Raw genomic sequence first — 23,214 nt, 5'->3', positions numbered from 1 at the left:
ATCAGACACTTCACACACAAGCCAGCCAAAGTAGAAGTAACTTGTAGTCAAAAGCAAATACTGAGTCCTTACATTCATACTCAGACTTTCCTCATCAGTACTCATGCAAAACTCCCATTGGATGTTCCTGAGTAAGGGTATTTTGTACAGAGGTTAAAGCTCTCAGCTAGAACCATTGCAGTCTGTCAGGAGCAGAAATGATAATTAATTAAATCATAGATAGATAGTCTTATTTCTACAACCCTTTTATAAATCAGTGGTGTTACTCATGGAGGATTTTGCCAACATCTTAATCAGCCAAGAAGAGTCATGAATCACAATTGTAGGAGAAAGTTGATTAATCTAGACTTCATAGTAATTTTTTCTAAAACAAACAAACAAACAAAAAAACAAAGGCCAGATTTTTAAATATATTTAGGAACCTACTGGGAATTTCCAAAGCATCTAAGTGAATAACCCCAATTGAGTTGAAGAACATTTAGGAAAAACTTCAATGTATCTTCTGTATTTGACCTTTTTTAATTTTTACCTTGTTCTTTTTTCTAAAAGAAATGTCAGCCATGGAGCCAGTAAGAAAAGTAAACCACACAGGAGTGAAAGAATTCATCCTACTGGGGTTTGGAAGAGGTCTGTGGTTCCAGATTGTCCCCTTTGTGATGTTCCTGGTGATTTACATCATAACCGTGCTGGGAAACACCATCCTGGTCCTCATCATTAGAGCTGACTCTCACCTTCATACCCCCATGTACTTCTTCCTCAAGAATCTGTCCTTCTTAGACTTCTGCTGCTCTTCCTCTGTTGCCCCCAGAGCCATGGTGAGCTTCCTAGCAGGGAGTAAAGCCATTTCCTACAATGGATGTGCCACCCAATTCTTCTTCATCACTGTCTTCCTCACCACCGAAGCATTTCTGCTTGCAGTGATGGCGTATGATAGATACTCCGCCATCTGCAACCCACTCTTGTATCCCGTCACCATGTCCAAGTGGGTTTGCATTCAGCTGGTTGCAGGGTCATATATCTGCGGCTGTGTGAATTCAATGGTGCAAACAGGTTTCACCTTTACATTGAACCATTGTGGGTCTAATGAGATTGATAATTTCTTCTGTGATGGCCCTCCCTTGATTAGTCTCTCCTGTAGTGACACGTATGTCAATTATCTTGTGATGTTTACCTTCTGTGGCCTCATCATAGTGAGCACTGCCCTGATTGTGCTCATCTCCTATATCTATATCATCTCCACCATCCTCAGGATTCGCTCTGCTGAAGGCAGACACAGAGCCTTCTCCACCTGCACCTCCCATATGATGGTTGTGACTTTATTTTATGGGTCCACTGCTTTGATGTACGCCCAACCCAGTAAGCTAGCTTCTCTGTTCCCAAGGAAAGCGATGTCTGTGTTTTATACGCTTTTTGTTCCCATGTTGAATCCCTTCATCTACAGCCTTAGAAACAAGGAAGTGAAAGATTCTTTAAGAAGGATTGTGGGCAAGAAATGTTTGAAAAAATGAACAGTCTTTGAACACAGAGATGAAACACGGTGGGTCAAGGTATCGTGCACAGCAATGACAAATTCTGACCAAATATTTACTTTTTATTGGGCATAGTTTTTGTGCAAGTGCAAACAAATTAATCATTGCAATCCACAGTATCTATCTATCTATCTATCTATCTATCTATCTATCTATCTATCTATCTATCTATCTTTTTTCTGCAAAAAGAACAGGAGAACTTGTGGCACCTTAGAGACTAACAAATTTATTTCAGAATGAGCTTTCGTGAGCTACAGCTCACTTCTTCAAATGCATAGAATGGAACACACAGACAGGACATATTTATACATACAGAGAACATGAAAAGTTGGAAGTCTGCATACCAACAGGAAGAGTCTAATCAATTGAGATGAGCTATTGTCAGCAGGAGAAAAAATACTTTTGAAGTGATAATTAAGATGACCCATAGACAGTGTGAGGAGAACTTAACATAGGGAAATAGATTCAATTAGTGTAATGACCAGGGGCAGCTCCAGACCCCAGCACGCCAAGCGAGTGCTTTGGGCGGCATGCAGCGGGGGGGACTCTGCCGGTCCCGGGAGGGCGGTAGGCGGCTCCGGTGGACCTCCCGCAGGCGTGCCTGTGGAGGGTCCGCTGGTTCTGCGGCTCCGGTGGAGCATCCGCAGGCACGCCTGCGGGAGGTCCACCGGAGCCGCGGGACCAGCGGATCCTCCGCAGGCATGTCCGCGGGACCGGCGACTGACAGAGCGCCCTCCACGGCGTGCCGCCATGTTTGGGGCAGCGAAATGGCTAGAGCTGCCCCTGGTAATGACCCAACCATTCCCAGTCTCTGTTTAAGCCTGAGTTAATTGTATCTAATTTGCATATTAATTCGAGTTCAGTAGTCTCTCTTTGGAGTCTGTTTTTGATGTTTTTTTGTTGCAAAATTGCCACCTTCAAGTCTGTCACTGAGTGGTTAGAGAGGTTGAAGTGTTCTCCCACTGGTTTTTGAATGTTATGAATCCTGATGTCAGATTTGTGTCCATTTATTCTTTTGCGTAGAGACTGTCCGGTTTGGCCAATGTACATTGCAGAAGGGCATTGCTGGCACATGATGGCATATATCATGTTGGTAGATGTGCAGGTGAACGAGCCCCTGATGGCGTGGCTGATGTCATTAGGTCCTATGATGGTGTCACTTGAATAGATATGTGGACAGAGCTGGCATCGGGCTTTGTTGCAAGGATAGGTTCCTGGGTTAGTGTTTATGTTGTATGGTGTGCGGTTGCTGGTGAGTATTTGCTTCAGGTTGGGAGGCTGTCTATAAGCAAGGACTGGCCTGTCTCCCAAGATCTGTGAATTTTGTCATTGATTACAAATGAAAGAAGAGTATCAGTTATTACAAACTATTATTCACACAGGTCAATTCCATATCTTACTATCAGGGTAGGTCTATACTCACCATCCGGGTCGACGCGGTGAGTTCGACTTCTCGAATCAAGACGCGATAGTTCGAACTCCCCGCGCGCTCCGGTCGACTCCGGAACTCCACCACCGCGAACGGCGGTGGCGGAGTCGACCTTGGAGCCGCGGAGTTCGACCCCGCCGCGTCTGGACGGGTAAGTCAGTCGAACTAGGGTACTTCGAGTTCAGCTACGCTATTCGCGTAGCTGAACTTGTGTACCCTAGTTCGACCCCCCCCCTAGTGTAGACCAGGCCTCAGAGACAACAGAAATTGGGCCAGTGTCCTAGATGCGGAGGGTCTGTCCTAGTGGTTGTAGCAGTTGCAGTTGGGCCTAGTGATCAGTAGGGAGGCAGCTGGGACAGGAACTGGAGCCAAAAGTCAGAGCTGGAGTCAGGAGTAGGTTTGGAACAAAGCAAGAATGGGCCTGGGAGCCAGGCTGGAACAGGATCTGGGCTCGGAGCAGAGCTGGAGTCGGAGCAGGGCTGGAGCAGGCTAAGGCCTGTGGAGTCTGTCACCACTAACAGGCAAGGGAGAGTCCCAAGCCATGAAGCTGGGCAGACTGAGCTGCTGTTCCTCCTGTGGGGCTTATATACCTGTCCGTAGAGTCACCAGCCCATGGTGGGGGTTCTCTATTCTGTGTTGCCACCAATGATGAATCCAATCATCTACAGCATAAGAAACAAGGAGATCAAAGGTGCACTGAGTAAATGGATAGATTGGAGGTTACTCACTAAAAATAAAATTTCCATATTTCTCCTTCAGTAGCAATTTCATTCTGTGTTTCCTTATGAATATAATCAGCTGATGACATTATTGCCTCCATGTGAAAATACTGTGCCAACCTTTTATGCAGAATTGGGTATTTACCCTTGTAAAAGTCCAGAAAAACATGACTCAAGATAAAATGATTTACTATAGGTTTACACCAATCTAAGTAAGACTGGAATCTATCAATCATATACTGCTATCCATCACCATGCTATCGGAGCATCTTGCCCATAAAATCAGTAGCCATAGCAGAATCCCTACTGAGGTCTCTGGCTCTTCTTGTTTTTGGGGATAAAAACTCAGATTGAGGTATCAATGTATTTGTTATTTGTACTTTGTTTGTTTGCCAGATTTTTAGCTTATTTTTGTTTAGCTGGTTTGTTGGTGATTTGATTTGTTTCTTTGTTCCAGGAGGTCTTGGAGGTGCAAAGGGAAGATGGTGAGCATTTGGTTAGGCAGGATTTTCAATGTTTGGGCTCTTTGGGGGCTCATATGTTATCTCTTCAATGGGGTTTTCTGAGTGAGCTGAAGGTTTGCTCCCCACAATGATAAAAGGGGGCAAAAGAGGTTTCTGAATGGTTTGTTCCCACTGGAATGATTGTGTACTGTTGGGGTATTATTGGATTATTGATGGTAAATTAGGGACATAAGAACCTCAGCTGGGCCTCCTTTTTATTATTTTAACCTAAATGAATATGTAAAAACTGTGTCATTCTTGCTATGGTGGAGATGCTGATTTGGAGAGAAACTTTTTCCAGAGTTTCCTAAGGAAAACCTGATTCAAATAATGAGGCCAAATTTGGATTCCATGGAAATCACTGCAGTTTAGAACCTCACTTCAACGATATCAAGTTTTTGCTAATAGCCTCTACACACAAGGATCCAGATTTGGCTGACAGCACCTAGAGAAAGTGAGTGTGACAGCGAGGTAAGGGTCAGATTTCCCAACTCAGCTAGACCAGCCCCAATGCAGAGATGACCCATTGACATCACCAGTTTAATACTGAAGAGGTTCTGGCCCAAAGTCTCCGTGCTGCACTCAGTAGTGACATGAACACCAGTGTAAGTTTCTTGTCTTGGGTCATTTTGTTTTAACCGTGATGTAAGTAGAAAAGTGCCATCACATGCACTGAGCTGGTGTTCCATACACCATCCCATGTCAATCTACTCACCTCCAAGTTGAGAGGAGGTCTCAGAAGTTGGCCTGTTACTTATATTGGAACACCATCTTTGTGCATGGCTGTGTACGCTACATGTATGACAGACAAAAACAGAGTATGCGATTAGTTAGACAGACAGACAGGACCATTCCTTGTCCTAACACCCAACCTAATTTAGTCATTGTAGCAGGGTGGACCCTGCTCCTGCTGTGAGGGGTTTAAAAAGCAGCCTGGCAGGGCTTGAGAGCTGCTGCTCTAGGCTGGGCTGATTGGGAAAGTGGCTGCAGCTGGGGCCACGCCCCAAACTGAGCCAAGGGCCTTATAAGAAGGCCAGGGAAGCTAGAAGCAAGGAGACAGTCTCTCTCTGGCTATAGAGAGAGATGGGCCTGGCTGCTTAGGAGCTTGAGACTGGATACCTGAGTGAAGCAGGGCTGGGGAAGGCTGGGGAGCTCCAGCCTAGAAAGCCCCAGGCTGCGGCCTAGCAGTGGGCCAACAGGTACTGGGGGTTGCAGAGGGCAGCCCAGGGGTAGGCCAAGGCAGCAGGTCCAAACCCCTTTGCCTGTGATGAGTAGGCTGATACTGCAGAGTGTGGGGCTAGACAATGACTGGCAGTAGCCAAATATTGAGGCAAGGTGGGGATAGAGCAGGGGTCTCAAACATGCCCAGAGGGGGGGGCAAAGGGGGCAATTTGCCCCGGGCCCCGGGCTCCGCAGGGGCCCCCAAGAGAAAAGCGGAGGCTCCCGCCTCCGCCCCTCTCCTGGAGCCTTCCCCCCCTTTACCCCCCCCCTCTTACCCGAGCGCGTCTCCGTCCGAGCGCCTGAGCCCCACCCCGATCCGAGCCGCGTGGGGAGGGGGCGGGGTTGGGAGCTCTGGGCTGAGCGCTGCGCTCGGCGTGGAGCTCACAGCCCTGCCCCCTCCCCACGCGGCTCTGAGCGGGATGAAGCTCAGGCCTCGCCGGAGACGCGCTCGGGTAAGGGGGGGGGGAAGCGGGAGCCGCCGGGGCCGGGCCGTGGGGGGGGGGAGAAGGGAAGGGAAGCGAGACCCGCCGGGCCGGGCCGGGCCGGGGGGTGGGGGAGGGAAGCGAGACCCGCCGGGGCCGGGCCGGGCCGGGGGGGGGGGAAGGGAAGCGAGACCCGCCGGGCCGGGCCGGGGGTGGGGAAGGGAAGCGAGACCCGCCGGGGCCGGGCCGGGCCGGGGGGTGGGGGAGGGAAGCGAGACCCGCCGGGGCCGGGCTGGGCCGGGCCGGGCCGGGGGGGGGGGGAGGGAAGCGAGACCCGCCGGGGCCGGGCCGGGGGTGGGGAAGGGAAGCGAGACCCGCTGGGGCCGGGCCGGGCCAGGGGGTGGGGGAGGGAAGCGAGACCCGCCGGGGCCGGGCCGGGCCGGGCCGGGGGGTGGGGGAGGGAAGCGAGATCCGCCGGGGCCGGGCCGGGGGGGTGGGGGAGGGAAGCGGGACCGGCCGGGGCCGGGGTGGGAAGCGGGACCGGCCGCCGCCGAAGCGCAGCCTGGTCTTCGGCAGTGGGGGGCCCCTTCTGTTCCGGGACCCGCCGCCTAAGTGCCCCACCGCCAAGCCACCAAACAGCTGTTGGTGGCGCTTAGCACTTTCCAGGAGGGAGGGGGGAGGAGTGGGGAGCCGCGCGCTTAGGGGAGCAGGTGGAGAAGAGACAGGGCAGGGGCGGGGCCTCATGGAAGGGGTGGATTGGGGGTGGGGCCAGGGGCAGCAAGGGGGCGTGTCAGTGATGCGGCCCTCGGGCCAATGCAGTAGTCCTCATGCGGCCCTCGAGGTCATTTGAGTTTGAGACCCCTGGGATAGAGGGTGAGGGTTCCCTAAGGAGGGGAGACCCAGAGAGAAAGGGGTTACTGCTAGGGGGCAGCACCCCATGTAAGAGGGCACTGGGTCCAGGGAGGGACACGGGGGCCTGAAGACAGGTGGATCACCAGCCTGCAGAGGGCGCTCCGAACGCTGAAACAGAGCTAATTCCCGGAGTAGCCAGCAGGAGGCGCCGCAGGGGTGAGTCCTGAACCCGTTACAGTCATAATGACAGATTTCTATTTGATTGTGAATTCTGTCAACTAGCTAGCTAGATAATGAATAATCTATGGAGATGATTGTGCAAATTATTGTGCTTTTTTCTGTTAATGATTAAGTCCAGATAATAATGTTCTTATAAGTACTCATTAAACATTATTTAGCAAAGATTTTTTATGACTACATCTTACTCCATCACTCATTTTAAAACAGTTCATCCTAAAGTATGCGGGGTTTGAACTTTGAGCTGTTTTGACTGGATACATTTTTAACATGCTCTGGTTTGCTTCTCTGAATGAATGACAGTGTCACTCTCGGGATCCCTGAAAATCAAGGGGACAATCATCAGCTGGTTTAAAGTGTCATAGCTCCAATAGATCTCAGAGCATTTACACCAGCTGAGGATCTACGCCAAACACCCATGATTCTGAAACAAAACTCACTTCCTTTGAATATTCTGTACAGAAGCCTGATTCCACAGCTGCTTCAGCACATTCTTAACTTTAATCATATGAGTGGCAACACTGAAGGTTTAAAGGTAAAGTCATGCTTAAGTCCCTGTTGGATATGGGGTAGGGACCCTGGCACTGTCTCCATTTCTTTCCTTTCCCAGTCAAATAAAGCCCTACAACTGGTACATGGGAATTACTCTCCCCTTCTGCGGACTGTGGGCGGGGCTATCAAGCAGGCCAGGGCTTTATAAAGCAGTGCACAAGCGACCAGGGAGCTTTGCGAAAAGGGGCTGCTAACAGGAAGTTTCGCAAGGGAGTTTGGAAGAGGAGTGAGAAGGGGGCAAGGGCCCCTTGCTGTTTTTTAAAACTATAAACTAAACTACATTCAAAACTTCTTGATTTAAACAAAACCCTTTCATTAACTAGGAGACCATGCAGGTAGAAGCCCAGCGGCAGAGTGAGGACTATCCAGTTTATTGCGCTGAGTAGAGCCTGTGGGCGGGTGGCGTATGTGTGCATTCAGTGCAAGGAGCTCCTGTCCCTCAGAGACCGCATACGGGCTTTGAAGGCCAGAGTGTCGGAACTGGAGGAGCTAAGGGAGGCAGAGAGGTATGTTGATGAGGCTTTCTGGGACACTGAAGAATTGTCCCACCTCCGGTCAGACAGCCCCTGCGCTGTTGAGGAGGAAGAATGGCCCAGGGAAGCAGAGCAGTCAATGGGAGCAGAGGGAAACTCTCCATAGTTGGGACCCTCCTTCCAGATGGTGCTGGGGTTGCCTCTCGCACTGAGGTTACCTCTCCAGGTGAGGGAACTCCAGTCACTAGGAAAAGGCAGGTGTTAGTAATGGGAGATTAGATCATTAGAAACATAGCTGGGTTTGTGATGACCGGGAGAACCGTATGGTGACTTGCCTGCCTGGTGCGAAGATTGTGGATCTCTCGAGGCATCTAGATAGATTTATGTGTACTGCTGAGGAGGAGCTGGTGGTTGTGGTACATATAGGTACCAATGACATAGGAAAAGGTAGGAGAGACGTCCTGGAGGCCAAATTTAAGCTGCTAGGGAAGAGACTGAAATCCAGGACCTCAATGGTGGCATTCTCAGAAATGCTCCCAGTTCCACGCGCAGGGCCAGGTAGGCAGGCAGAGCTTCAGAGTCTCAATGCATGGATGAGATGATGGTGTAGAGAGGAGGGGTTTAGATCCATTAGGAATTGGGGAAACTTTTGGGATGGGGGAGTCTATGCAGGAAGGATGGGCTCCATCTAAACCAAAATGGAACCAGTCTGCTGGCACTTAACATTAAAAAGGTTGCAGAGCAGTTTTTAAACTAGGATATGGGGAAAGCCGACTGCTGCAGAGGAGTCGTGGATCGGACAGAGACTTCTCTTAGAGGAGAGTCTATTGATAAAGATTCTCTAAGTTATAGTCAGGAGCAGAGGATGGAAGAGGATAATGTAAGGGCCAGATCAGATGAGAAACATTCACATAAAGAATCGGACACATCAGAAAAAGGCAGACAAATAAATAGAGACAAGTTTTTAAAGTGCTTGTACACAAATGCTAGAAGTCTAAATAATAAGATGGGTGAACTAGAGTGCCTCGTGATAAAGGAGGATATTGATATAATAGACATCACAGAAACCTGGTGGACTGAGGACAATCAATGGGACACAATCATTCCAGGGTGCAAAATATATTGGAAGGACAAAACAGGTCAGGCTGGGGGTGGGGGAGGGAAGGGGATTGGCACTATATGTGAAAGAAAATGTAGAATCAAATGAAGTAAAAATCTTAAGTGAATCCATATGTTCCATAGAATCTCTATGGATAGTAATTTCATGCTCTAATAAGAATATAAAATTAGGGATCTATTATCGACCTCCTGACCAGGACAGTGATAGTGATGATGAAATGCTAAGGGAAATTAGAGAGGCTATCAAAATTAAGAACTCAATAATAGTGGCGGATTTCAATTATCCCCATATTGACTGGGAACATGTCACCTCGGGACGAAATGCAGAGACAAAATTTCTCGATACTTTAAATGACTGCTTCTTGGAGCAGCTGATATGGGAACCCACAAGGGGAGAGGCAATTCTTGATTTAGTCATGAGTGGAGCACAGGATCTGCTCCAAGAGGTAACTATAACAGGATCACTTGGAAATAGTGGGAAGAACATCTCAACAGCCCAACACTGGCATTTAATTTTAAAAAGGGGAACTATGCAAAAATGAGGAGGTTAGTTAAACAGAAATTAAAAGGTACAGTGACTAAAGTGAAATCCCTGCAAGCTGCATGGGTGATTTTTAAGGACACCATAATAGAGGCCGAACTTAAATTATACCCCAAATTAAAAAAAACAATAAAAGAACTAAAAAAGAGCCACCGTGGCTCAACAAGCATGTTAAAGAAGCAGTGAGAGATAAAAAGACTTCCTTTAAAAAGTGGAAGTCAAATCCTAGTCAGGTAAATAGAAAGGAGAATAAACACTGCCAAATTAAGTGTAAAAATGTAATAAGAAAAGCCAAAGGGGAGTTTGAAGAACAGGTAGCCAAAACCTCCAAAGGTAATTACAACATGTTTTTAAGTACATCAGAAGCAGGAAGCCTGCTAAACAATGAGTGGGGGCCCTCGATGATCGAGCTACAAAAGGAGCACTTAAAGACAATAAAGTCATTGCGGAGAAACTAAATGGATTCTTTGCTTCCCCCTCGTGGGTCTCAGGTTACAAAGGGGCAGCCATAGTATCCATGCAGGCAGCTGAGCAGCCCCGCAAAAGTCACACACCTTTATTCTCACCACCTAGACATTGGTGCAATACACAGGGAAACAGGCTAGAGCTCAAACTATTGATGCAATGAGCAGGGCTTTGGAGCGGAGCCCGCATCTGGAGCGCGGAGCAGTTCCGGAGCAGTGGAACTGAAGGTTTTTGCCTGGAGCTGGAGCAGAGCCGAAGCACAGCTCCAAAGCCCTGGCGATGAGGGTCAAAAACATCTCAGTGTGTTGAGTTTATTTACTGTCTTTCGGGGAGCCAAATTCTATTGAAGAAAATGTTTGCTTTCTACAGTCCACATGCACCAATACAGAAAAACAGCCATATTAAATGCTTTAAAGCTTAAACCTTGTATGTTCTCTAAAATTCAAACAGTCATTCAGATTGCTTTGAAGTTTGGTGTGCCTCAAAGGGTTGCAGGCAGTGGTGAGCTGCAGCTGGTTCGCACCGGATCGCGCGAACCGGTTGTTAAATTTAGAAGCCCCCTTTAGAACCGGTTGTTCCTGGAGGGACAACTAGTTCCAAAAGGGCTTTTAAATTTAACTAAAACTCTAGCAGCTCCCTGCCCTTCCCCCAGCCCCAGCTCACCTCACTCCGCCTCCTCTTCTGAAGCTCCTCTGGCTTCTCCTCCCCCTCCCCAGCTTCCTGCGAATCAGCTGTTCGCGCGGGAAGCCTGGGAGGGCTGAGAAGAAGCAGCGCTTCCACCAGGTGAGCTGGGGCTTGGGGGTGGGGGTGCCAGCGGGAGGAGGGCTCCAGGCCGCGGGCCGCTAGGCAAGGTCCCGGCGAGACTCTGGGGTCGGGTGGCGGGGCTCCTGCCCCCAGGGTCCTGCTGCGACCTCTGCCGGCGGCGGGGTTCCTGCCCAGCCGCTGCCGGGTCCGGGCAGGCGGGTGGCGCGGTTCCTGCTGCCGGGGGTCGGGCGGGCGGTGCGGCGCGGCTCCTGCCGCCGGCTCCGGGGTCCGGGCGGGCAGCGCGGCTCCTGCTGCCGGGTCCTGCCGCCGGGTCCAGGGTCCGGGCGGGCGGCGCGGTTCCTGCCGCCGGGTCCGGGGTCCGGGCGGGCGGCGCGGCTCCTGCCCAATTCCCGGGTCTGGCCCCCGGTCCCGCCGGGCGGCGCGGCTGTTGCCCAGCCCCCGGGTCTGGCCCCGACCTCAGCTGGGCGGCACGGCTCCTGCCTGGCCCGACCTTGACCGGGTGGTTCCAGTCCCAGCCCCAGCCCAGCTGGGCCCCCACCTCCAGGTAGCACGGTAAGGGAGCAGGGAGGGGGTGTTGGAAGAGGGCAGGGGAGTTGGGGGGTGGATTAGTGTCAGGGCAGTCAGAGGGCAGGGAACAGGGGGATTGAATGGGGGCAAGGTTCCCAGGGGGCAGTCAGGAAGGAGCAGGGGTTGGATGGGGTGGTGGGGGGCAGTTAGGGGTAGGGATTCCAGGGACAGTCAGGGGACAGAGAGAAGGGGTGGTTGGATGGTGCAGGGGTCCCTGGGTGCCATTAGGAATGAGAGAAGGGGTTGGATGGGGTGGCAAGGGGCAGTCAGAGAACAGGGAAGGGGGGTGGATACGGCGCGGGTCGGGGGGGCTGTCAAGGAACATGGGGGGGGTTGGATGGGGCAGGAGTCCCCTGGGGGGGGCATGACCCCTCATGGGGTGAGGAGGAGGGAACCGGTTGTTAGTATTTTGGCAGCTCATCACTGGTTGCAGGGTAGTGTTAGTGATTCAAATCTGGGGTCAGTTGACCAAGGGTTTCCTAAGTTATAGCCTCCCCACCCCCTCACAAAAAAAAGTTTCTATAGGTATTAAATGGAGAGGTACTAATGAGCGGATGCATCACAGACCTTGTTGAGATTGATGGGTGTGAATTCACCCTTCAGTTAATGTAATTGAGGAGAGGTTAATCCCAAACTCCCCTGCAAAGGGCCTGGTATGCAGCAAGCTGCTATGGGCAGAGTCCAGGCACCAAAGCACAGTGTGGAGGGAAGGAATGGTTCCCCCACAGAGGGCTAGGGACTCTCCTCTAGGAAGAAGGGGCCCTTCCTGCCACTCTACTATGTCCCCAGCTGGCTCTCATCTCTTCGCACCCTACTCATGCCTCAGCAGCTCCATCAAGCCAAGGGAGCTGAGCCAGGGGCCACTCTTGCTCCTGGCCCTGAGGAATAGGATGGTCATAGAATCATAGAATCTCAGGGTTGGAAGGGACCTCAGGAGGTCATCTAATCCAACCCCCTGCTCAAAGCAGGACCAATCCAACTAAATCATCCCAGCCAGGGCTTTGTCAAGCCTGACCTTAAAAACCTCTAAGGAAGGAGATTCCACCACCTCCCTAGGTAACCCATTCCAGTTCTTCACCACCCTACTAGTGAAAAAGTTTTTCCTAATGTCCAACCTAAACCTCCCACTCTGCAACTTGAGACCATTACTCCTTGTTCTGTCATCAGGTACCAATGAGAACAGTCTAGATCCATCCTCTTTGGAACCCCCTTTCAGGTAGTTGAAAGCAGCTATCAAATCCCCCCTCATTCTTCTCTTCTGCAGACTAAACAATCCCAGTTCCCTCAGCCTCTCCTCATAAGTCATGTGCTCCAGCCCCCTAATCATTTTTGTTGCCCTCCGCTGGACTCTCTCCAATTTATCCACATCCTTCTTGTAGTGTGGGGCCCAAAACTGGACACAGTACTCCAAATGAGGCCTCACCAGTGCTGAGTAGAGGGGAATGATCACATCCCTCGATCTGCTGGAAATGCCCCTACTTATACAACCCAAAATGCCATTAGCCTTCTTGGCAACAAGGGCACACTGTTGACTCATATTCAGCTTTTCGTCCACCGTAACCCCGAGGTCCTTTTCTGCAGAACTGCTGCCCAGCCATTCGGTCCCTAGTCTGTAGCAGTCATGGAGCTGGGTATGGGTGTTGCCCTTTCCTTCCTTTAGCGAATTGAGGTTCTGGGTCCTTACTAAAGGTCTGGTTTGCAGAGAAGTTGAGGGTGTGCAGACGGCACCAACTGGAGTTGGAGTTTTGGTGGTTGTGGCCTCGCTGAAATTCAGGCCCTTAGTTCATCCTGCACATGGAGTTGAAGTCATCTCTACCCACAGCCCCTGCTGTGACTCATTCACCTCATTGCTCCCAGGACATGAAATGGCCAGGGCCGCCCAGAGGATTCAGGGGGCCCGGGGCAAAGCAATTTTGGGGGCCCCTTCCATAAAAAAAAGTTGCAAAACTATAGAATATTATATTCTCGTGGGGGGCCCTGTGGGGCCCGGGGCCTGGAGCAAATTGCCCCATTTGCCTCCCGCTCTGGGCAGCTCTGCAAATGGCAATGGGATGGGAGTGACTTTCTGGGGCCTAGAGGAGACAGGCACTGGGTCCCATCTGAGGCCAATCCAGTCCCCTTCAGCTTGACAGCTTCCCCTAGGATGAAGAGGGTTAGGACTAGCCCAGCCTGTTTGATGGACAGCAGGGGGTCATTGATGCCTGCCAGAATGATCTTCTCTGTCCCCTGGAGAAGATCTGCCCAAGGTCCACGGCACGAGCCTTTGGCAGATTGCACACAGTCATGCTCCAGATCCTGGGGCTGGGATGTTATCACCCTATTTTGCCCCCAGTGGAGGTCTCAGGTCCCACTGCCCACCCCACTGACATTGCCACCTGCATTTGTAGGGCACCGTGATGCAGCCCAGGGTAGGAGCTCACCATGTCCCTGACCCAACCCCCAGGGCAGGGCTATTCTGCTTCCTGACTCACAGTGGTGCTGGGAAACCCCCACACCCTCTCTGTGCTTCTACAGGGACCAGGGAATCCATCTGGGATCTGGTCAGGCAATAACTGGGCATGTCTTTCCCAGCCCACTGACCCCGTGGCTCCCCTCTCAGACACTCAGGGATCAGCCAGGGAGAACCACAATCCTGCATTAAATCACCCACCCAAGGGATTCCCTTTGCCTCATGTAGCAATGGATCCCTGTAACACACAAAAACCACAGTCACTAGTGAGGTCCACCCAGGCCCCTCAGGTTCTCTAAAGTACCAACCATAGAGCACCAGGCCAACTTGGGGAGGGAGAACTTCTAAACCCTGTGAGACCCAGGAGAAGGAGAACTGGCTGTTTCCTAGGGAGACCTTGAGATAAAGGAGGGCCCTTGGGAAATCAACCCAAGCCGACTGCTGCAGAGGAGCATGTGGATCGGACACAGACTTCGCTTAAGGGAGAGTCTGATGATAGAGAATCTCCAGGCTATAGTCAGGAGCAGAGGACGGAAGAGGATAATGTAAGGACCGGATAAAAAGATGGGTGAACTAGACTGCCTTGTGATAAAGGAGGATATTGATATAATAGGCATCACAGAAACCTGGTGGACTAAGAGCAATCAATGGGACACAATCATTCTGGGGTACAAAATATATCGGAACGACAGAACAGGTCGTGCAGGGGGAGGAATGGCACTATATGTGAAAGAAAATGTAGCTTCAAATGAAGTAAAAATCGTAAGCGAATCCACATGTTCCATAGAATCTCTATGGATAGAAATTTCATGCTCTAATAAAAATATACCATTAGGGATTTATTATCAACCACCTGACCAGGACAGTAATAGTGATGATGAAATGCTAAGGGAAGTTAAGAACCCAATAATAGTGGGGGATTTCAATTATCCCCATATTGACTGGGAACATTTCACTTCAGGACGAAATGCAGAGATAAAATTTCTCGATACTTTAAATGACTGCTTCATGGAGCAGCTGGTATGGGAACCCACAAGGGGAGAGGCAACTCTAGATTTAATCCTGAGTGGAGCGCAGGAGCTGGTCCAAGAGGTAACTATAGCAAGACCGCTTGGAAATAGTGACCATAATACAATAGCATTCAACATCCCTGTGGTGGGAAGAACACCTCAACAGCCCAACACTGTGGCATTTAATTTCAAAAGAGGGAACTATACAAAAATGAGGGGGTTAGTTAAACAAAAGTTAAAAGGTACAGTGACTAAAGTGAAATTCCTGCAAGTTGCATGGGCCCTTTTTAAAGACACCATAATAGAGGCCCAACTTCAATGTATACCCCAAATTAAGAAACACAGTAAAAGAACTAAAAAAGAGCCACCGTGGCTTAACAACCATGTAAAAGAAGCAGTGAGAGATAAAAAGACTTCCTTTAAAAAGTGGAAGTCAAATCCTAGTGAGGCAAATAGAAAGGAGCACAAACACTGCCAACTTAAGTGCAAGAGTGTAATAAGAAAAGCCAAAGAGGAGTTTGAAGAACGGCTAGCCAAAAACTTCAAAGGTAATAACAAAATGTTTTTTAAGTACATCAGAAGCAGGAAGCCTGCTAAACAACCAGTGGGGCCCCTTGACGATCGAAATACAAAAGGAGCACTTAAAGACGATAAAGTCATTGCGGAGAAACTCAATGGATTCTTTGCTTCAGTCTTCATGGATGAGGATGTTAGGGAGATTCCCAAACCTGAGCTGGCTTTTGTAGGTGACAAATCTGAGGAACTGTCACAGATTGAAGTGTCACTAGAGGAGGTTTTGGAATTAATTGATAAACTCAACATTAACAAGTCACCGGGACCAGATTGCATTCACCCAAGAGTTCTGAAAGAACTCAAATGTGACGCTGCGGATCTATTAACTAAGGTTTGTAAACTGTCCTTTAAATCGGCTTTGGTACCCAATGACTGGAAGTTAGCTAATGTAATGCCAATATTTAAAAAGGGCTCTAGAGGTGATCCCGGCAATTACAGACCGATAAGTCTAACGTCGGTACCGGGCAAATTAGTCAAAAAATAGTTAAGAATAAAATTGTCAGACACATAGAAAAACATAAACTGTTGAGCAATAGTCAACATGGTTTCTGTAAAGGGAAATCGTGTCTTACCAATCTATTAGAGTTCTTTGAAGGGGTCAACAAACATGTGGACAAGGGGGATCCGGTGGACATAGTGTACTTAGATTTCCAGAAAGCCTTTGACAAGGTCCCTCACCAAGGCTCTTACGTAAATTAATCTGTCATGGGATAAAAGGGAAGGTCCTTTCATGGATTGAAAACTGGTTAAAAGACAGGGAACAAAGGGTAGGAATTAATGGTCAATTCTCAGAATGGAGAGGGGTAACTAGTGGTGTTCCCCAAGGGTCAGTCCTAGGACCAATCCTATTCAATTTATTCATAAATGATCTGGAGAAAAGGGTAAACAGTGAGGTGGCAAAGTTTGCAGATGATACTAAACTACTCAAGATAGTTAAGACCAAAGCAGATTGTGAAGAACTTCAAAAAGATCTCACAAAACTAAGTGATTGGGCAACAAAATGGCAAATGAAATGTAATGTGGATAAATGTAAAGTAATGCACGTTGGAAAAAATAACCCCAACTATACATACAATATGATGGGGGCTAATTTAGCTACAACGAGTCAGGAAAAAGATCTTGGAGTCATCGTGGATAGTTCTCTGAAGATGTCCACGCAGTGTGCAGAGGTGGTCAAAAAAGCAAACAGGATGTTAGGAATCATTAAAAAGGGGATAGAGAATAAGACTGAGAATATATTATTGCCCTTATATAAATCCATGGTACGCCCACATCTCGAATACTGTGTACAGATGTGGTCTCCTCACCTCAAAAAAGATATTCTAGCACTAGAAAAGGTTCAGAAAAGGGCATCTAAAATTATTAGGGGTTTGGAGAGGGTCCCATACGAGGAAAGATTAAAGAGGCTAGGACTCTTCAGCTTGGAAAAGAGAAGACTAAGGGGGGATATGATAGAGGTATATAAAATCATGAGTGATGTTGAGAAAGTGGATAAGGAAAAGTTATTTACTTATTCCCATAATACAAGAACTAGGGGTCACCAAATGAAATTAATAGGCAGCAGGTTTAAAACAAATAAAAGGAAGTTCTTCTTCACGCAGCGCACAGTCAACTCGTGGAACTCCTTACCTGAGGAGGTTGTGAAGGCTAGGACTATAACAATGTTTAAAAGGGGACTGGATAAATTCATGGTGGCTAAGTCCATAAATGGCTATTAGCCAGGATGGGTAAGACTGGTGTCCCTAGCCTCTGTTCGTCAGAGGATGGAGATGGATGGCAGGAGAGAGATCACTTGAACATTGCCTGTTAGGTTCATTCCTTCTGGGGCACCTGGCATCAGCCACTGTCGGTAGTCAGATACTGGGCTAGATGGACCTTTAGTCTGACCCGGTACGGCCATTCTTATGTTCTTATGTTAACCCTTCTCTCCAATGTTCACAGATTATTGGGGAGGGAGAGGGAATTGTCCTCAACCCTCCCTTCACCCCAGAAAGCTGCAGTTGGTCAATTTCACTGGTCACAGGTTCCTGGAGTGAGGAAACACAGGTGCCTAGAACCCAGTTGGGCCTGCAGGGTGATAAGCAGTTGGTATGCGGGATAGAGTACCTAGATCCCAGTCTGAGAGTGGAAGGCACGTGAGATTCCATCCTGAGTCAGATGAGGGCAAGAGTCTCAACACCTGAGTCAGGTGCTTTCAGAGACACCAAAGTGTAGGCAGAGGTGTAACTAGCCGATAACCAGCTCTAGCCATGGCACAGCCATTGGACTTATCAGGAAACTACTGCAAGTCCTAAAAACAATCTGAAGTCATGAAAGATCAGAAATGGCCTAATACACCTTGACTTCAAAGGGAGGAGATTAGGCACCTGAGCAATTGCTCTAGGCACTGCTCAGCTAGGAAGTGTCTGGAAGAAAGGCCCTTCTCGTGATGTGGGCTTAGGAGGTGGAAGGTTTGGTGCCCCAGATTTCTCTCCTAAGAACTGCTTATAACAGAATAACGCACAGAGAGAAATACTATGGGAGAAGTCAATGGGGCCAATCTCATCCAGTGAGTCTGCACCAAACCCAGGAATTAAACCTAGAACTCACAACACACGTGGTCTCACCTGCATGTCTCCTGAGAAATGAGCCGTGCCCAAGTGTTGCATTGGACACAGGGACTTTTGCTTGGACATGCGGGATTCGACCATCTGAGCCCAACAAATGTACCCCTGGGAAGGAGCTGGGTCCTTAATAATATGAGCACAGCTCTAGTCAAGCCAGATTTCTTTCATCCTCCTTCTTTGTGTGTTTTGACAAAAACGCTTTTGGGAAGTGAAGCATGGTCAGGAAACAAGAGCTCTCCTAAACTTCAGAAGAAGTTCAGAGTGGCATGAAAAGCCTCCAGACACATTCATCTGCATTGTTACAGTGGCCACAGATGTGTGGCAGGCCTCTGAAGAGGCACCGGAGAGCTTGTGTGCAAATGGCAGCCAATGTCTGGTTCAATGGGATTCTCTACTCTGCACTGCATACTGGGAGCACATTTGCAATAATATCCTTTTGTGGAGTAATTGTTGTGGATCAGCTCTTCTGCGTGGTTAGACATAGGCTTGTCTTTATAACTGTGTCAGTTTTTGACCATAATGCTGAGAATCCCTTCAGAGCAAGGCCGGCATGAAGCCTTCTCCTTCTGCCTCCCTCACTTCATCATGGTCTCCTTGTTTCTTCTCACTGCCACCTTCACCTACCTGCCTCCAACTCTCCCTCAGGACTGGAGCTCATGGCAGCTGTTCTCTAGTTCATTCTGCCTCCCATGATGTTTTAGGTGAGTTCAGACATAAGGGATAAAGTCAGAAATGGTTACAAGAAAGCAAATACCAATGGAAAATACTTCCTAGTGACTAGGACTTAACAAAACTGCAGTCCTGGTTCAAGGTAAGATTCTTACCACACTTTCTTGCCACAAGTTGGCTGACTACATCTGCAGTGCGCAGTTCCTTTGTCTTCTTAGACAGTGGTGAGCTGGAGCTGGTTCGCACCGGTTCGCAGGAGCGGGTTGTTAAATTTAGAAACCCTTTTAGAACCGGTTGTTCCAGGATAACTAGTTTTAAAAAAAGCTTTTAAATTTAACAAAAGCTCGGGCAGCTGTCCACCCTGCTCCTGGCCCCAGCTCACCTCCCCCTCCTCCCCTGAACGCTCTGCCCTCCTTCTCCTCCCCCTCCCTTGCTTCCCACGAATCAGATGTTCGCGGGAAGCCTGAAACAAGCAGCAGGCAGGTAAGCTGGGGCTGCGAGGAGAGCTCCAGGGAGGCACGGCGCGGCCCAGTCCGGCTCCGGCTGAGCACCCCTGCCGGTCCCAGCCAAGCACCCCCGGCTCTGGCCCCAGTGGCTCCAGCCCTGCTCGGGCCCTGCAGCACCGGTCCCGGCCGAGCGGCTGCGGCCCGGCCCAGGGAGTTGGGTCCCGTGGCGCCGGTCCCGGTCCCGGCCGAGCAGCTCCGGCCCGGCCTGGGGAGTTGGACCCCATGGCGCCAGTCCTGGTCCCGGCCGAGCAGACCCAGCCCTGGCCCCAGGCAGTGCGGTAAGGGGGCAGGCAGCAGGGAGGGGGTGTTGGAAAAGGGCAGGAGTTTGGTGGGTTGTGGGGAGGTGGATAGGGGTCGGGGCGGTCAGAGGGCAGGGAACAGGGGGCAAGGGTCCCGGGGGGGCTGTCAGGAAGGAGCAGGGGTTGGATGAGGCAGTGGGGAGCAGTCAGGGACAGAGAGAAGGGGTGGTTGGATGGAGCAGGAGTCCCGGGGGGCCATCAGGAATGAGAGGACGGGTTGGATGGGGCGGCAGGGGGCAGTCAGGGGACAGAGAAGGGGGGTGGATGGGTTAAGGGTCTCGGGGGGGGCGTCAAGGAACACGGGGGGTTGGATGGGGCACGACCCCCCGGGGGCGGCACGACCCCCTCGTGGGGTGAGGAGGAGGGAACCTGTTGTTAATATTTTGGCAGCTCATCACTGATTAGGCCCACTGCCTGCTTCAACACAATGTACTAACCACCGGTTCATTAGTGTTTGTCATCATGTTTACATCATTTAAGTTTACACAAGTGTGTAAATAGACAATACTGTACATAGAAACAACCTATCTAAATACATATGAAACAAGCTGAACTTCAACTATACATCTATGCAGGTGACTTTAAATCTTATTAAAATATGTAAAATCTGTTTGGTCCACACAAGGTCGTGCTTAGCCTTATGTGGCCCACCTGTGTAAGAGGTCTGACTCCACTGAAATAAAGGATGACTCTTGGCAAAGGGACATGCATTAAAATAGATCATGATTGTTCAGAAAGGTAAACTAGGCTTCACCATGATGTGAATCATTCCCCCTCCCCAGAGACTCATTAGGCTGTTTCACCAAATGGAATTACATTTCGGAAAAACAACTCAAGTTACACCAGGCATTACTAAGAACAAAGCTTTGGAGACACAAAATTGTCCATAATGGTGATGGGCTGAGTTTAAACGTTTTGATGGTACTTATGAAAATCTTTGAATTGGAACGGGAAAAACAATCCCCAAAAGGTTTTGCAATCAGAAGTGAATAGACTTATACTTTCCCCAAACACCAGTATAATTCAGGTCAATGTGGGACAGCTTTCCTCAGAAATCTTACTAATGGAAATGCTCACTGATTGGAACCAGATGTGGACAATATACAGTGATCCATAAATGCAATGGTTACACAGACTATGCCAGAATGTTTACATTAATTGATGTGTGTACACACACAAATGTGCATATGTGTCCATCTGCACAAACCACTGTCCTCCTCTGCCTGATTTCAGATGTTCTGAAGTTTGCTCTTTCATACACATTGTAGTACAGATTTTCTTGAACTTGTGGGATGGCCAATACCTCCAAATCCACAATAGCCTTGATATCTGGCTGGGATTTCCAAAAGAAGCAAAGGGAATTAAGCACCCAAAATGAAGTTGGATGTGGGTATCTAACTCCCTTAGGCTCATTTGAAAATATCAGCCAGACTTCATATTTGATCAAGCATTAGTTAGAACCTGAACTATAGGATGGAATGCTATTTCAGACTGAGAAAAGGGACTCAGTTCAAACATATCTTCACAGCTCCTTTACCCTCTTTCCAACCTTTTATACTTGGTCAAGCACAACGCTTTTTTTGAGTATTCTGCTTTTCTGGCTGTGTCTCTGTGAAGATAAAGCTAGGAGGGAGGACTTGTTATTGTATGTGTGGAGGAAAGACTGAGAGGGAAAGCAAAGATCTTAGAAATATCTAAGGCACCAAAGTTTAGTGTCCACCTTTCATTTTGCAACCATGCCAAGAGACTTCCAACACAGCTATATGATAAAGGCCACAGTGATCAAAATCTCTTCTCAAACTTCCTGCCTATAACTTTTTTCAGGCACAGTGTTGTGAAATCCTGAGTGATGCTGGGCGAGAAGAAAGGCCCAATCAATGACATTGTTAAGATTGTAGGCTATCTTCATAATTCTGTTGAGATCTGGGCTAGGTTATTCAAAGTGGCTTGAAGAAATTAGGCACTGATCTACCAATGGGAGTTGGCTGCCAAATTTCCATAAGTTGCTCTGAAAAAGACAGCTTAAACTATGCCTAAATTCTGCAACACAACTTTCCTGAATGCCCCCTTCACCTCTTTGTTCCTCAGACTGTAGATGATGGGGTTGAACATTGGGGTGATGACAGTGTACATGAGAGACAGAACTTTATGGAAGGCCGGGGATCGTTCTGCTGATGGCACCACATATATGATAATGATGGTCCCATAATACAGACCCACCACCAGCAGGTGAGAGGCGCAGGTGGAAAAGGCCTTCTGCCTCTCAGCAGAGGAGGCGATTCGCAGGATGGCAGAGAGGATATTAATGTAAGACACAACAATGAAGAGGAAAGGGGCCAGGGTTACCAGGGAGCAGGAGATCAGAACAATCATTTCCACCAAGGAGCTTTTTGTGCAGGACAATTTGAGCAGCTCCTCCATGTCACAGAAGAAATTATTAATTTCATTGGCGCTGCAGAAGCTTAGCTGGGGCACCATCCCCACTACTAAAGCAGTGGCTGAGAAACCAGTTATCCAGGAGGCAGATACCACCTGAAGGCAAACCCCGAGGTTCATCATAATGTTATAGCTGAGTGGGTTGCATATGACTAAGTAACGGTCATAAGCCATGACTGCAAGGAGGAAGCACTCAATGCAAGCGAAAGCACTGAGGAAAAATAACTGTGTGATACAGTCCCTGAATGAGATTATCCTGTCTTCTACGAGGAGCCCAGCCAGCAATCTGGGGACACTCGCTGAGGTGTAGCAGGTCTCCAGGAAGGACAAGTTTCCCAGGAAGAAATACATTGGGGTGTGAAGCTGCTGATCAGCCACAACTAGAGCAACAATGAGAAGGTTCCCAGCCAAGGTCACAATGTAGATCACTAGAAACACCACAAAAAGCAGAATCTGAACTTCGTTCAGGTTCCCAAATCCCAGGAGAATGAACTTGGTGATGGGTGTGTGATTTGTCCATGGCATTTGTGCCATGTGTTCCCTGGAAGGGAAGAAAGAAAGGAAGTAAAATTAGCCTTGTTATTCCATCCCTTTTTACTGCATTCAGTATCTACTTAAGGCCAGATTGTCAAAAGTGTTTAAGGGCCTAAAGATTTAGTTATTCTTCTAGAGGCCCTAAATCACATGCCCTAAATCACACTGATTTCAATGGATGTTGGGTGCCTAGATGCTTTAAAAAGTCCTACTAGTCACCTAAATACCTTTAAAAATCCAACCCTTGACCTGTTTAATTTCATTAGTGAATCCAGCTAGGCACCTATCTGCATGTTTAGGCACCTAAATACTTTGAAAACCTGTGCCTTAGTATATCATGCTTTTTCACCTGACCTGACATAATATGGCAGCTGTTTCAACAACTACAAATACATCCATTTAAATGATCCCAGAACATCACAGAAGGGCACTTTTCAGTTAACTCTGTACAGGGAACAAAGACAACGTGTCAGCAAATCCAGAGTTACCCGCCTATACTTTTTTCAGCAACATGAACAATGCATATGAGTAAACTTCTCATTCCACATCCTCTTAAAGCCCCCTGCCTTTGCACAGCTGTACGGGCATAATATGGCCTTAGGAGAACTGCTCTGAAACATTTTTCATGGAAATCTATAAGTTTTCAGCAAGACACTTGAAAAGAGATTCGGGACACAAATGGGAGTTGAAGTGCCTTGTGGAATATGCAGTTTACTCATGTCCCCATTCTCCTCACTG

The 23,214-nt window shown here is 48.8% G+C and overlaps 2 protein-coding genes across 2 annotated transcripts; one reads left to right on the top strand and one right to left on the bottom strand.

Annotated features, from left to right (window-relative positions):
- The first annotated feature begins 560 nt into the window (after positions 1-560).
- Positions 561-1,508, top strand: LOC123348376 (olfactory receptor 12-like). The gene has a single exon (XM_044985896.1). It carries the CDS (start codon positions 561-563, stop codon positions 1,506-1,508), a length of 948 nt encoding a protein of 315 aa, XP_044841831.1.
- Positions 1,509-21,528: 20,020 nt separating this feature from the next.
- Positions 21,529-22,467, bottom strand: LOC123348002 (olfactory receptor 10A7-like). The gene has a single exon (XM_044985209.1). It carries the CDS (start codon positions 22,465-22,467, stop codon positions 21,529-21,531), a length of 939 nt encoding a protein of 312 aa, XP_044841144.1.
- Between the last annotated feature and the right edge of the window lie 747 nt (positions 22,468-23,214).

This window comes from Mauremys mutica, chromosome 13 (assembly GCF_020497125.1).
Source record: "Mauremys mutica isolate MM-2020 ecotype Southern chromosome 13, ASM2049712v1, whole genome shotgun sequence".
Lineage (NCBI taxonomy): Eukaryota > Metazoa > Chordata > Testudines > Geoemydidae > Mauremys > Mauremys mutica.
This window is presented reverse-complemented; position numbering and strand designations above follow the sequence as displayed.